Source organism: Dicentrarchus labrax, unplaced genomic scaffold (assembly GCF_905237075.1).
Source record: "Dicentrarchus labrax unplaced genomic scaffold, dlabrax2021, whole genome shotgun sequence".
Classification (NCBI taxonomy): domain Eukaryota; kingdom Metazoa; phylum Chordata; class Actinopteri; family Moronidae; genus Dicentrarchus; species Dicentrarchus labrax.
The window spans coordinates 13,521,565-13,536,892 of record NW_026136709.1 but is presented as its reverse complement, the minus strand read 5'-3'; the positions used below and the strand labels follow the sequence as shown (position 1 = coordinate 13,536,892).

The window sequence follows — 15,328 nt, the reverse complement described above, 5'->3', positions numbered from 1 at the left end:
ACAGTAACAGGGGTGGAAAGAGTACTAGAATAGCCAACAAGAGGTATATTGTGATTCTATTTTATATATAGTTAAGTACTGGTGTTTGAAACTACAAAAGTAGCTGCTTTGATTAACAGTGAATAGTTACATGTTCACCTCAAAGGGAAATGTAGAGTTCTGACTGCAACCATTTCATAATCTGTGCTCTACCAACCCTCATCAATTTACAGATACCTCAGAGAATTTCTTTACAGTTTCTAAACCTCCTAAGAAAATATTAGGCTCTCCAAGTACCATCAGCATGAAAATAAAATACAGTAGCATAGGCCCGACCCTATTCAGCTACGGGCAGTTCACACAGGAGTGAAGTTTGTTCCCAATAAGAAGATTATTTATTGTTGACTGTTTTTAAATCCAGTTCAAGAACCAGATTTGGTGGAAAAGGGGTACTCCGGAGCGTTCCAGTAGCTTACCTGGTAGAGCTTGCACTCCATGTACAAAGGCTGAGGCTCCTCACTGCAGTGGCCTGGGTTCGATTCCAGTCTTTGGCCCTTTGCTGCATCTCATCCCCCTTTTCCTGTCTACCTTCAGCTGTCTCTATCAGTTAAAAGCATAACAATTATTAAAAAAGAGAAGGGGTACTCCTGATCCACACTTCTCTTCCCATAGCTTCCTCTTTTGCCACCACAACTCCAGTGTTTTTTAACCATACATTTTTACCTCGGCTTACTATCTACCCATCATATTTTTGCTCATAACTAATCATGGATATATATATGTGCATAAATGTATTACAGGAAATTCAAAACGTAAATTACATTTCAGCAATCTTATAGTTAAGTATTTTCAGTCAACATTTTGTAGTATTTCTGCAGTTTTCTATATTTTTTTAATAATTAATTTCCTTTAAAAAAATATATTTTTAACATACAAAACATACAACTAGAGGCAACTCGAAAGCATTGGTTTAGATGGAAAATGAGATCAGTCAAACTTATATTTCATATCTTCCTAAGTCAGCCACAACTGTAGTTTCCACAGCAACATTTGTCTTTGCCTGAGTAAAATTCTTAATAAAAAATTGATTGATGTAATATTGTGAACTGAATTACTAATGCACTTAAAGAAGGAGATGAAATAACTCCTCAATTACTGTACTTGTAATAACTTACTTTCTACCCTGGGTGATGGAACACCTTGTGGCTGAGATTACACTCTAAAACCATTTAATTTGATGTTAACTGCTACTTCTCCTTAAGTGTTAGTGTAAATGACTAACATGTCACTTCTTGATTCTTAAAGGTATTTGCTGCAAAAAGAGCAGAGAAGGTCAACCACACATGGGTGGTACTGTTTGTGCATTCAGTTTACAAACCTGTTGTTGCCAGACAACTCTGAAACTGCTTGATCTCACATATGACTACGTCAATGGCACGTCACATGTGTGCACAGGACAGCACATACTTTACACTCTCTCCTCTAAGTGTACAAGTGGGGAAATGATTTGTGAGGCATTTCTGCTAATTAATTTCTTCCCCAGCACACACACCTTTGTAGGATGGCAGGTGTGTTTAACTACTCTAGCATCAGCCTCAAGAGATTTAGTATGACAGGTGAGCTGCATATCTGCTGATTCCCCTTGGGTTCACAGGTACAGTATCTGCTTGTGAGGCCCCCAGTGCTCCACTCCCCCTGACTAGTCTTGCTGAGAGCCCTCTGGAGACAAACTACAATCCACCATGGTGTCCCTAATTGATTTACCTGTTACCCTCTGACAATACTGTGAGCATCACAGGAGTCGTTATCTATTGCTTCATTGCCCACGCAGCAGTTTTACACCTGTAGTTCTCTTTGACATATAGCTTGTATATGTGTGTCTGTAAACAAACACACCACACATTAACACACACACACACACACACACACACACACAAACACAGAGTCCTTATTCCTGAAAAAATATATATTTGATGTAACTGCACATCTCCTTTGAATGACTAATATATTCTTTATTAATCCATTTCATTTCAATCAGAATGATTAAGTACATTTTCACCTGTTATCTTACTTTTATTAAGATAAATTGTTATTATTATCAGGTTTAATTGGAGGAAATAAAGAGCATTTTTATACTGAAGTATACTTTTGTATCAAATGCCATTACAAACACCTACAGATGTATTGTTGTGTGTATGTAGAGCCATCTTGTGGTGAAAAAGAGACTTTACAATGACAGTGTGCCTCTGGGATCAAATTAATACAAAAATACTGAGGATAATTACAGTATAGCTCTATATTTTAAAAGAGTGTGATTGTAGCTTGGTTTCTAATGAGAAGGTACTTATTGTGAAGTGAAACTGATATTAAATAAATATTGTCCAATATATTGACAACTACTCAATACGATTCCTACCAAATACAAACATGTTTTAAACTTGGCACGTATTCTTTGTGCTAACACTTACAGTTTGATGAAAAGCTTGTATTTTGGTACTTCCATATGTGCATACATAGAGCTAGTGTATATATAAGTGCTAAACTTAATCACTGAGTCCTAGATAGCGACAATGTCTGATGGCTTAATTTGTTATTCACGTGTTCCTGGTTAACATTATTTATACAAACTGAAAGGAGTATGAATCACAAGATCTAAATGCCACCAGTACAATGCAAGCCCTATTTGGTGACGACTGCAATGATGTCAATATGCAGAAGTGCGTCTACTGGACATAGCTTGCCTTCTTTCTACCACTAGATAGCACTCTTTTACTGTCATAAAGGCCAGCAGGCTTTCCAATCACAGCTCCTCAGCGGAAACTATAGTATGATGCTCCTCTGATTAGCATTAACATTCAGATTGTTTACTTATTGACAAAGTTTATTTAAAAAAAAATTGTATGCCTAGAAAAATAAAAAGCAGCAACAACAACAAAAACTGCATTTGTTGAGCACTGTATTAATCATAGCAATCATCATCCTTGCAAGAAAACAATGAATTGATTCTTTGGATTAATAAATGGATGACTGATGGCAACCCTTATTTCCTGGTGGTCTGTGGCTCCAGTTAGAACTTTAAATCCATAACAAATGGTATTGTAATATTGTTCGTAAGTAAGCACTCGTGGGGTGTCAGGGGACCATGTTTCTCTTCCTGATCCTGCGTTGGTGCTGTCTAATGATGACAAAAAATGACCCAAAAATCTAAAATATATATAGAAATAAACTGCCACACTGACTTGACACTGATGTCTTTGGTGAAAACCGATTTTAACCGAATTAAATTTTATTACCAAGACATGAATGTCTACCACTTGTTGTTGAGACACTTAGTTCCAGATTTATATGGTGAGTAATTGGCCATTCCCAGAGGGTGCACGTTTTGTCACAGATAATTTACCGTGTACCCAGTTTACAGAATGAACAACAAAAACTGTGGGAATTGCTTGACTCACACTTTCTCTGCATCAAAGAAAATTTGATGATGAGCTTCTTTTTCTCTGTCCTTCCCTTTAGGGTCTGTAGGGTACTGTACCCTTTTTCTAACCTGCTTAATGCAACCAGACTCTTGCATGTGTAAACACCCAGCTGCTTGATGTTGAAATCTCCCTGCTTTACTACCCTTTGAATTCAAGTGTTAAAGATGAAACAATGTTGACTGCACTGCTCATAATGCAGAGGGTGTTTGGTTTAAGCCAGGCTGAGAGAACCTCTTGAATGCTGAGCGCATCACAGTTTCCCATGACCATGAGCTGCAGCGACTGACGTCTCTTTTACGTCATTGTAAGGGAGAGGATGTTACATAAAACTCCATGTGGAAATCTGTCTGTTTGAGTTTATCTTTCTTATGATCAAGTCACTACATGTCAAATATGATGAAAGGCATTGGTAAATCAGAGGGACATTACATTGTCATGCACATCCACTATCTGTAAAACTACTTGTACTTACACTGGCTTATCCCAGAAACAGTGAGAGAGACTGTCAGTTTTCACTGAAATACTATTTTTATTATCCGTAGATTGTTTTTTAAGTACAAGATTTTTGTGATGACATATAATATATGCTTAGGTATCTTCAGAAAAGTTGTGCAACCTTGATCCATAGTATACCTCTGCATGGCCAATTCGTATTGCGATTACAACTACAAGTTTGATATGATATGTAATGTGTTAATAGTCAATGTGAATAATCTTACATCCATGTCTTTGCTGCCTGCTTAACTATGACCACCCAGTGTGGTGGTTGGACTGATGTATTTAAGATAAAAGAGGATGTGGCTGTAGTTTAAATGTACATTCAACCTGTCTGTCCTTTTGTTCACAAATGTTAATAAAAAACATTACAAATAAAATCCACCTTAATGTTGGTTAATAAAATACCGGCTTATAATTTGCTCTACTTGTTTTATCAATTTCCAAAAGAATCTATTCTCCTCCTGCTTTTACTCATATGCCAATTATCTCAGCAGTTGCTGCTTCTAAAAGCTGCTATTTGTTAGAATAAACTGTAAGAAGTTTCATATTGAGGTGAGTTCTAAGAGTAGGAAAAGCCTTGACAACCCCTGGTGATATGTGACAAAGCAGGACTTTAAAAAAGGAGTAACAATTATGATTATAACAAGTAAAACATATCTGTATTTTCATTTAAAAGTGTGATATTGTTTTGTAATTCCTGGTTAGATTTTCAGTTCATGATCATTCACCTGGCTTCAGGTAATAATAAAGAAGGATGTCTACCTCAGGAGAAGAGCTCTACTCTGCTGTGGATCTGCAGTATCATGGGTACACTCAGATGTTCTGAAGCTTGCTGTCTAAAAATTAAAACAAAAACAAAAAATAGATATGAAAAACCTCTTTTTCACACATTATCATAATTTTATTAACACTTCTCTGCTTGTCAAGACGTGACAGTGTATAAAACGTTTACATTAACTATCTCTGTTATTGGTTTGTTGTCTGTGCATTAAGAATGAGTGCCAACGACCAAGAGATTAACTAACCACAATTAGTCCTGTACGTGTAATCAAAAAGCTTTGTTGTGTACTTGAACTTTTGATTACCATTTAATCTAAGAAATTTAAGTTATATTCTAAGTCTTAGTATGTTTTAAATCACAATTATTACTCATTATAAATGTGTTACAAAACATATAAAATAACCAACAGTTGTAAACTTTACTTTTTTGTGAACTTTATTTTGTTATTTTTTATTTTTCAGTATAAAGACTCAAGTTTCAACTCTGTCCTTGACATTATAAAATATTGTGGGAAATACCAATAACGAGAGTAACACTGTTCTCTGGGTTGGATTCTTTTTATGATTACTTTCATTTATTTGTTTGTGTTCATACCAAGCAAGTCACCAATGACTCACTGCTTCTGATAACTTTACAAATACTAGTAGATTTGAACTAGTCAGTCTTTACTGTTATTTTCTATAGTGTTAGATATACAGAGAGGTGACATTATTGCTACTTGGTTTGGGTATGTTGGCACTTTTTCTGATCACATCCTCAGAGATGTTTTGGGATAAAGAACTTAACTTCAGGGGGTCTTTTCAGGACAAATGTGAAAACGTAGAAATAGACAACATCAACTGAGAATGCTTACCAAGACCTTTTAAATCACAGGCAGTGACTGCTACCATCTGTATGAATACAATATGACTTCCACCTAACTGAAATATTCATACAAGGGAACAGATGGCAGCCTTTACTCTGCTCCCTATTCTGGCCCCATATACACTTTTATCTTGCTTATGAGCTTGTAGACCTTTATTTGTGCGGTTGTGTGTGAGTGCATGTGTGTAACACCTCCTGTTGTGTATTGTGTGGCCTTGGAAGTACCTGCAGACCCTTTTACTATATAATCAAAATACCGTGTACTACTACTGGTAGAAGAGAAAGAGGGTCACACTGAGCTCTTTAAACCAGCAGCTTCTGGCCTCAAAACTCACAGCAGTGTCTGTCTGGCTTTTCATCATCATACTGCTCTCAATTTGTCAGCCTTAAATCTTTATTGGATTTTTACCAACATACACTGCAATATTATGAGTCAGACAGTAATGGCTTAAAAATTAGGAATCCACTTCAATCAAAGACATAACCCAGAACATCTTCTTAATTTATCTCATTTGAATTCACTTTTAGGAGCCATCTAAATGGTGAGCATTTGAGCAGTCCTTGCTTGTTGTTAATGAATATGTAATCACACTAGTTAAGCCTTTTAAAGACTACTAATTAATACTTAATGAAGTGGTGTGCCCGCAGCATCACAAAGTAACGAGAAAACATAATTTGTTGTAAATTACAAGATACACACAAAGGAGGAATTTGGTGAAACATGCTTATATATAATGGCAAAAGGCAATTTTTAGATGTACAAATCCCTTGTGATAAGAATAAGCATATAAGAGTAGTATATGAAAGTGATAACCTTTCAAGACATAATTTTCACCTTTAAGATGTTTCACAGTATCTTTAGAGCTGTGGTTTCCAACCTGTGGCACTGTATGTTGTCTCTGGAATGACACCAAATGAAACAAAGAGACAAATTAGAGGGCTGGATAATGACATTCATTCATTTTCATTGGTAACATCTGTCTAAAATGACTCACTGACTCTGATGTGCCTGTGTGAAAAGCATTGTGTGCTTTGCCATGTGGCTTTTTTTATAAAGCGAGTGGAGGTGCAAGGAAGGCAGATGTCACATTGTATGAGTCAGAGAAAAAATATATTTTATATTATATATGCTATATACGCTTGCTTTGAGAATTGTGTGCCATGCTGACTTTGATATAAGTTCATCAAGTTATAATGATATAGGTATATAAGGTATTTTGTGTCGTTTTAACTGAGTACTGACATAGACTTCCATAGTATCTTAAAGTGTAACACAATCAGCCCAAAAAACCCATAAGAATAATGTAATTTGTTGAAATTATCAATGGATTCTGAACAGCTCAATAATGGAAAGCCTCCTGTATGGTGCTGCTACATGGGGGCAGTATCTCTGTTGGTTTAGCGGGTCGTCCATTGATCATAGTTTAATGTGGGGCTCCACCTCTGGAAATCCCAAAACTAAGGAGTTAACCATGCCTACTCACTGCTGTCAGATACCACCATGAGGATAAATTAATTGTACAACCGGTGCAGCTCCCTGGGCCTCTTCGTAGTTGAACAGTATGGGCAGAAAAATGTCTCCTCTAGGCTCTGTAGTTGGTGGGCAAACCGTATAATTTCAAGGGAAGATTCCTCCTGAAACAAGTCAACACAAAAAGGTTTGGGTCAGTAAATATGCCTATACTCTCAGGAACTGGTGTGTATTTAGACATTTCAATCTCTAATTTAAATTACAATACTGCTGATGAGAACCACTGGACAAAGGATACCTTCTGTGCAAGAACACAGCAAATGTCAGAGAGAAAACACTTTATTAGTGTGTGATGCTTGCTGCAGTCCTCAACACTGCTAATTATTGTTTCTGAGTCATCCATCTAAATGTGTTTGTAGTGCATTTTTAAGGCAGTTTCACAGTCAAAGCAAAAGGATAATGTTTGCTTTCATCACGAGTTGCAGCCAAATCAGACACTAAACAATCACCTTTAAACTCCCCTTTTCACAGAGTGCTTGCAGGTGTAATCGTTTTTCATTTCACATGCAGCTCAATAACGGAGAGGATGCTGTGTGCGTACTGACGAGACCTCCACTGTAATCAAAGCGGTGCTGAACATTTGTAATTTAACCTCCCTGTCTGACAATGAAAAACTGGAATCTTACCACCACAATATGTACTCATCCTGTCAACAAAACAGTTGCCAGGTTAACAGCGAACAGTTGTGGCAATTAGTAATCAGGATGTTTCCAACTCCTTCCTCGATATAAATCTGTAATATCTGAGGAACAGAAAAACAGAAATATATATTAGATACTACATTTCAAGCTAGAGCCTGTTTGTTTTTTGCTTTTAAATCCTTTGTCTCTTCTTTCTTATAATGTATTACATAATTTGTATTACTTGTGTTTTTATTATGTTCCCTTTTTGCTTTGGCTAGTCCCTTGTCAGACTGTGAACTCTCCATACTACGAATTGACAAATAAAGTTGTACGGCACAAGTTGTTGTTTTTAAAATAAACTATTTTCCATCGCTGGTTCAGCTTTCAATTTAGTAAATAAACAAAGTGATTTATATTGGTAGGATCTTTCTTAATTGCACTGCCATGTTTTTGGGACGTTTGAACAGTTGCGGAACAAAACCGAATTGCATTTTGGGCAAAATAATCTCTCCTTCGAGCCGGATTCGAACCAGCGACCTAAGGATTACCATGTATCCACTACAGTCCTCCGCTCTACCAACTGAGCTATCGAAGGGAGCTGATCCACACACGACGACTATACCGTTTTATATCGATAGCGTACTCATATATAATTTATATAGGGATTTAGATAAAGTAAAGGCGAACTAACACGATTTCGCTCTAGTCGGCAGAAGTTCGCGTTCGCTGTTGTTCAAATTATTCCGACTTGGTCAAGAGAGTTGCGGTTATCTGGAGTTGTACAACGCAATGTCGTGTTTGTGTAACATTACAGAGCCATTAAAAAAAAACAAATGTAGAAGTTTATGTTCTTAAATCCTGTTAACTGTTACACCGTTAACGTTTAACTGTTAAACCGTTAACTGTTAAACCGTTAACGTTTAACTGTTAAACCGTTAACTGTTAAACCGTTGACGTTTAGTTGCTAACGTACTTCGCTACTAACATTAGCGAAATTAGTCAACGCTAATGCTAGCTAGCAACGGGCGTACCGTGCCGTTCCGTACAGCGCTAAAATGACCCTAGCTCGCTGTTGTACGTCAAATATTAGCACAAGAACAACCCACGACTCGACAACTATATCCATATCCATTGTTCGGATGGTTATCTTCAAGAATAAGGCCCACAATAACGTCCTTTCGAAGGGGAATTAGCTCAAATGGTAGAGCGCTCGCTTAGCATGCGAGAGGTAGCGGGATCGATGCCCGCATTCTCCATTAACCCTTTTTTCCGGCTTTAAATAGTTTAACGTTATATTCTTTCCACAAACAGTAGCATTAATAATCAGGGAGAGTTTATACGGTGCGGTTGGTGTGTAAATTTTACTGATATAAGTTGCGTAGTAAAGTTAGCTTTAGCTAGCCGGCTGTCGAAGTGCAAGTAACAATTAAGCTAGCAACCAAAAAAACTTGGTAACTACTAATTTTAAAGACGTTAAATTTAGTTTAATACTATGTAAAACTATGTCCCCTTACTCTTACGGTTAATGGATGTTGTAAAATACCTGTTAGGCAGTCATGGTCATCGACCCTTCAGTACGCGAAGTTGCTGCGTTGCAGTGCGAACTGATGTCGCTTGTGGTGGCTCCCCGGGATGGCGCTAGCTAGCCTCCTCTTCGGTTATCTTAAGTTAGCTTAATTATAAGTTACGTCATGCGAACTTAACTTAGTTTATCTAATAAAATAAAATTTAGTTTATACTTTTTTTGTAAATATTGTCTAAAAATAAGATTTTGTTCATCATTAAAGTCATCAATCATGTGCTCATTATACATTTAATTAGGTGCATGTTTTAACTGATAATGTATTTTAGTTTAACCCAAATATTTCTATAAATCTAGACATGGGGGGGGGGATATGCATTAACTGATTTATAGTTATGATGTAAAGTCTCCACCCTTTTTAAAAACACATATATATACACAGCACAGTCACCTCTGGTAGCAGTAAGGAGGAGGATGTAGGGGCTAGTGGGCAGCTGTTCAATACTGCCCTGCTCAGTTTCAAATATGGGCACGGTAACCTTTGACGTGACAGCAATAGCTGCTAAAAACAGAACTGACAGCAGAGAGATAGGAGCCCACACCCGCTAGGACGAGAGCAGCAGGCCTACTCTTCAGCCTGACTCGGGCCCACTGTAGATTTGCTTTCAGAGACGGACTCCTAACTAACTTTACCAGCTTTTACTGGTCTCAAACAATTGAGTTTTAATAGTGTTTTATGTCTTTTTAATAGCTTTTGTCAACAATGAATAACATGGACAACCTGGAGAAACAGCTGATTTGCCCCATATGCCTGGAGATGTTTACAAAGCCTGTGGTGATTCTACCCTGCCAGCACAACCTCTGCAGAAAATGTGCCAATGATATTTTCACGGTAAGAAACCAAAAAAAAAGAAAGAAGAAAGAAAAATCCACTTATTTGTTGTTAGTATTAAGAGAAAAGTATTTATTAACAGCTGTGAAACACTGTTGTTACATATTGACATCTATAGCTACATTTGTGCTGTATTAAAGGCCCAACTAGTATCAGTTGTCGGTGTATATTCTCATATATAACAGAAATGACAAACAACTGATCATAAATTAACATTTAAAGCTGTGTTTACAAACATTATTAATGTGTTAAATCATTAATAAATCTTGAATTTAGTTGTTATGTGTTATTCCCTGCGTTAAAAAACACCTGTTAGTCATACTAATTTTAGGGTTTTGTATTGTGACTGTTTACAGGCCTCAAATCCATACCTTCCAACAAGAGGTGGCTCATTGACGTCTGGTGGCCGCTTCCGATGCCCGTCCTGTAGACATGAGGTGGTCCTGGATAGGCACGGTGTTTACGGGCTGCAGAGGAACCTGCTGGTTGAAAATATTATTGACATGTTCAAACAGGAGTCCAGCAGGTGAGATATATCAGATACACAGATGTTTTCTAACCCTGAGGCTCAGTGGATAGAGATAGTAACAGAGAATAAGGATAGTCTGGTGGCATGATGGCAGGAAGTGTGGCATTTGCTGGTGTTGCCTTAGTGGCTTCTGAATCAGACAACCACGCATCCTGGAAAACCTGGAAAACAGTTTTCCAGTCATGGTAAACACATGAAAGTTGAATGTCCTGGAACATTATTCCCCTAACATATTTTCGTTTAGCAGAGAATGAGCTACTATCTTTCAGAGCTCCCCAAAACGTGGGCGTCATTGTGGTTGTTTAAGACTCGACTTAATATTATTAGTAAAGGGGCTAAAGTAGGATGTGATAAACCGATAAGAGTCAGTGGCACTTAATAATTCTTAAAACTCAACTACTATTTGTGTTATTTGTGTTACGGCAGCAATGGTTAATATACTTTTTAAGAACATAAGGATCAAGGTTATAATCTTAAAATAATGACAAGGTTACTTGTTGTTATTTAAATTTAAGTGTTATTTAAATAGCACTTATAGAGCACAAAACAATATAAAATACAATGATAATGATGATAAGGTTAAATCATACTTCCACAGTGAGTAACATATTGGTGCATGGCGCAATCCCTCTCCGTCATACCAGCTTTATCATCACTGAAAAGGACCTGGAAAGTGATCCCTAGAAAGAGTGGAAACCCCAGAGCTGGTGTGGATGACAGGAAGTTTATAGTTTTTAGTCATATGTCTACACAGATGATTTCCCTGATCTGAGTCGTTAACTGTGTAGCCAAAAGGCTTGTACGACACAAGATCCACAACAGTTAACTGATATCTTGAGTAATTCTTATGGGATAAATTGACTTGACAATGTTCAGAAATTAATTAATTAATAATTAATAGAACATAACACTTAACACCTGTATATACTGCACAGCGTTATGGTGATGTATCGATTATAGCACTGACGGTCAATGTGCGTGGCACGGCGAGGCTGATGGATCATCAATAAACTCCTGAGATGTGTACCTGTGACATTATCAAACTGACATTAAACGGCACATCAGTATGCGCAGAAATGAACGGCCTTAACCGGAAGTTACCACCGTTTTTTATTTCTTTCAACCTTAACAGCAGCAAACCAGCGCCGGAGAGAAAGCAAGAGATGCCCATGTGTGAGGTTCACGAAGAAGAAAAGATCAACATATACTGCGTCACCCATGGCGTGCCCACATGCTCCATGTGTAAGGTGTTTGGAGCCCACAAAGACTGTGAGGTGGAACCCATCACCAGCATCTATCAGACAAAGAAGGTGAGGAACGCTGTCAATCATGATAGATAGATAGATAGATAGATAGATAGATAGATAGATAGATAGATAGATAGATAGATAGATCATCAAAATCTCATTCTGACTATGTTTCACCATTACCTACATTAAGTCAGGTCAGATCTCACGTATTTATTCTGCCGTGTCCTTGCCCCCCAGACGGAGCTGAGCGACGGGATTGCCATGATGGTTGGTAACAACGACAGGATGCAAGGCATCATTAGTCAGCTCGAGGAAGCCTGTCGTGCCATAGAGGTCAGTGTCCAACTGCTGCAGCGCCTGGCCGCTCACTCACGCAGCAAGCACTTGTTCTGTGCACACGCTAATGCACCTGCACTCACCTGCACAGACATACAAACAGGCGTAATGTGTCCTTGTCACCGCCACTCTCTGCTTTTATCTGTCTGTGAGCTCTAGACAGAGAGGTGGAGGGATGAAAATTAATGTCTTGATGCCTCAGTCTGTCTCACACTCTCTTTTCCACATTTTCTTCTATATGCACTTAGCAGGGCACTTTATTCTGCCTGTGGCCCACTGACATTAAAAATGAGCAGTGTAATTGATGGAGGGAGAACAGACAGCTTTCCTATGGTTCACGTGCCACAGTTGGACATAGTAGGGAGGAAGCTGGAGTGACTCCAGTCCCCCATGTGTCACCCTCAGTGGACGGACACGCAGAATGAGCTTCACTGTCCTCCCTGCACATATGGCACAACCGGATGGGCGGAAGACAGGATAACCAGAACATTTGTAGTATTTACACGGCCAAACACAGAAAGCTATTACCTAATTTTCTTTGGTTTTGTGTACGCTGTTGTACCCTAGATGTAGCATTTCCATAAATTTCTCACCTACAAGACTGTGATAAATGTGCATAGGAGAATGGTCGGAGGCAGAAGACTCTTGTGTGCGAGAAGTTTGACCAGCTGTACTCCATCCTGGAGGAGAAGAAGAGGGAGATGAGTCAGAAGGTTACAGTCGAACAGGAAGAGAAGGTGAACTATATCCGGGACCTGACCAGGAAGTATGGAGACCATCTGGAGGAGAGCTGTAAGGTTGTAGAGAAGGGGATCCAAACAATGGAGGAGCCTGAAATGGCTTTATTTCTACAGGTCAGATACCAAATTAGGTTCAAACTCAACATAAAATGGCTACAATTATTAATATTTTAGGTATAAGCAGAATGGATGATTTGTCTTTCTTTCTCTTGTCTCTTTCAGAACACAAAGCCTCTCCTCAAAAAGTGAGTACGTTTGTATGCATCAATAATTACACTGACGGTGGGTAAGGGGAAATGTATGTACAAAAAAGAGCATATTGTCATTTTAAGGTAAAAATACTTTCTGACTGTAACACACTAATAACTACTGCTGTGTGTGTCTGTTTTAGTGTCTTTTTGTTGTTTGCAGGGTGTTTTTTGTTCATATTCTTGTGAATGATTTGCTAAATTTACACCTGCACCTCCACATAAAACCACCAACCTAATGCAGCAAGATCACACCTGCTCTCTGGGAGCTGTCGAAAGTACTTCTGTTAAATGTGGCATAACTATCTTTAGCCGTTGCATCCCGAAATAACTTGTGGAATGTGCTAAACATCACAGATTGATTATATATAGCAAGTGTTACATTGGCTGTCTAAGGGGTGAATTTTTTCCCCCCATAAAAATGCTAATTGAACCCTCTGCACTCAGGATTGCAGAAGCATCCAGTACAGCACACTTGGACAAAGTTGAGCGTGGCTATGAGAATATGGATCATTTCAACATCGAGTTCAAGAGAGAGGGCAAGGCCCTGCGCAGCATTGACTTCAGCCAAGGTGAAGGGACAGAGTTGGTGATCAATCAATTTGCTGCATAAAACTCACGATTGTATATATCTTGACTTTCATATCGCTTCCTATTCTTTCTACAGATGATGAAGATGAGGACGAAGAGGATGAGGATGGAGAAGCGGGCGCAGAGGAAGGAGAGGGGGCCCAGACTGTTTCAGGAAGTAGCGCTGTTACAGCCGCCCCCGTCCCACCTTCTGCCCCGCAGCAGGTGAACTCCTCCACAAGCGCAGCCAAGAGCGCTGCTTCGACCTAGCTGTCAGCCGCCGGCCCCCGACAGCACCCTAAACCCAGGAGCAGGATAAGTTTTGCTCCTAGATGTTGATTTCAGGTCAGTTGTGATACCTTTTCTCCCAGATTGGGGAACAGCGAGACAGATTTAGCTCTGCGCCCAAGGGAAAGTCTGAGTTGCTGAGGTAGATCTAAAGGAAGAGACAGAAGTTTAAATTATATTCTCTCTCTTTTATTGTGATTGTGTTAGCTTGCATCACCGCATACTGACTGGTACATTTTTTGTCTGATTAAATACACATTTTGGTTTCTCTTTTATTTTTTTTTACGTGCTGAATGACAGACAGGCTATGAGTGTCTATTGGTTGTTTCCAGATTTCAGACGCGCTCATACATTTTTTATGTAGCTGACCTTTTGCGAGTCACTGCTTAAACTACATCATTAGAGAGCATGACAAGGGGGCCTCAGGTTTCCCTCCCTGTCGTATACTTTTTTATGGCTGATATAACTTTATGAGTAGGGTAGCAGAGTATAAAACTATCGCTGTGACATTTCAGTGTTTCATACATGCAACAGCCTGTATTATGTGTTGTGTTCTTTGTTGTGTAACACAGGTGTTTTTTTTTTTTTTCTAATTATGGACAAAACATCACATTTTGCCTAATTATGGTGTATTATATCTTCTGTGTCATTAAAACAGAATTGTACAAACACCTAAAATATAGTATTTCTCAAGTCTTGGTTGATACCAGATTAACAAAACATAACGCACTACCACATGTGTTGCTGTACTTGGTGTGGCGGTTTTTGGCCTGGACTGAATTACCAATGAAATAGATTTTGTGTAACACCCTACCAGTTTGTGTGTCTGTGTGTACACGTGTACAGGAAAAATACAATTTTTTCTCTTTTCTTTACACTCTTTTTCATGTATTTCTGTCAAAGGATATTCATCTGAAAAAGGCAGCAGTGTCACTTTATAGCTTGTTCAGACCGATCTACTGTATTGTCGTGATACCATTCCTGCCCACAACCTACTGTATACATAGCAGAATGCAGCGAACCTCAAGCCGCCAGTTGCTCTATTTGCTGGCCTGCAATGGTCTCACCTTGCTGTGACTCCACTATTGAGGCAGTCCCATCTAATTATTGTGTGAGTGAGTTGGATCCTTTACAAATGGGCACAATGCAGCACTAAGCCCCAAGTTGCTAAGTGGGCCAAACAGAATAGGATGACTCA

At 38.6% G+C, this 15,328-nt stretch overlaps 1 protein-coding gene, 1 long non-coding RNA gene and 2 other non-coding genes across 5 annotated transcripts; 2 read left to right on the top strand and 2 right to left on the bottom strand.

Moving 5' to 3' along the window:
- Positions 1-350: 350 nt before the first annotated feature.
- Positions 351-9,385, bottom strand: LOC127369308 (uncharacterized). Of its 2 annotated transcripts, none has more exons than XR_007886053.1 (6): positions 9,299-9,385; positions 7,759-7,874; positions 7,086-7,236; positions 6,437-6,500; positions 4,719-4,792; positions 351-579 (listed from the first exon to the last, which is right to left on the bottom strand). It is a non-coding gene; the product is annotated as an uncharacterized LOC127369308 (long non-coding RNA). The 2 variants fall into 2 exon arrangements; XR_007886052.1 differs by lacking the exon at positions 9,299-9,385 and adding an exon at positions 7,997-8,969.
- trnay-gua (transfer RNA tyrosine (anticodon GUA)) lies at positions 8,265-8,350 on the bottom strand. Its single transcript is given in 2 exon segments — positions 8,265-8,300; positions 8,314-8,350. It is a non-coding gene; the product is annotated as a tRNA-Tyr (tRNA).
- Positions 8,939-9,011, top strand: trnaa-agc (transfer RNA alanine (anticodon AGC)). The gene has a single exon. It is a non-coding gene; the product is annotated as a tRNA-Ala (tRNA).
- On the top strand, positions 8,969-15,005 carry trim55b (tripartite motif containing 55b). Its single transcript, XM_051410538.1, has 8 exons — positions 8,969-10,169; positions 10,526-10,695; positions 11,831-12,008; positions 12,186-12,281; positions 12,905-13,138; positions 13,247-13,269; positions 13,720-13,844; positions 13,940-15,005. The coding sequence occupies exons 1-8, from the start codon at positions 10,041-10,043 to the stop codon at positions 14,110-14,112; spliced, it is 1,128 nt and encodes a 375-aa protein (XP_051266498.1). The 5' UTR covers positions 8,969-10,040; the 3' UTR covers positions 14,113-15,005.
- The last annotated feature ends 323 nt before the right edge of the window (positions 15,006-15,328 follow it).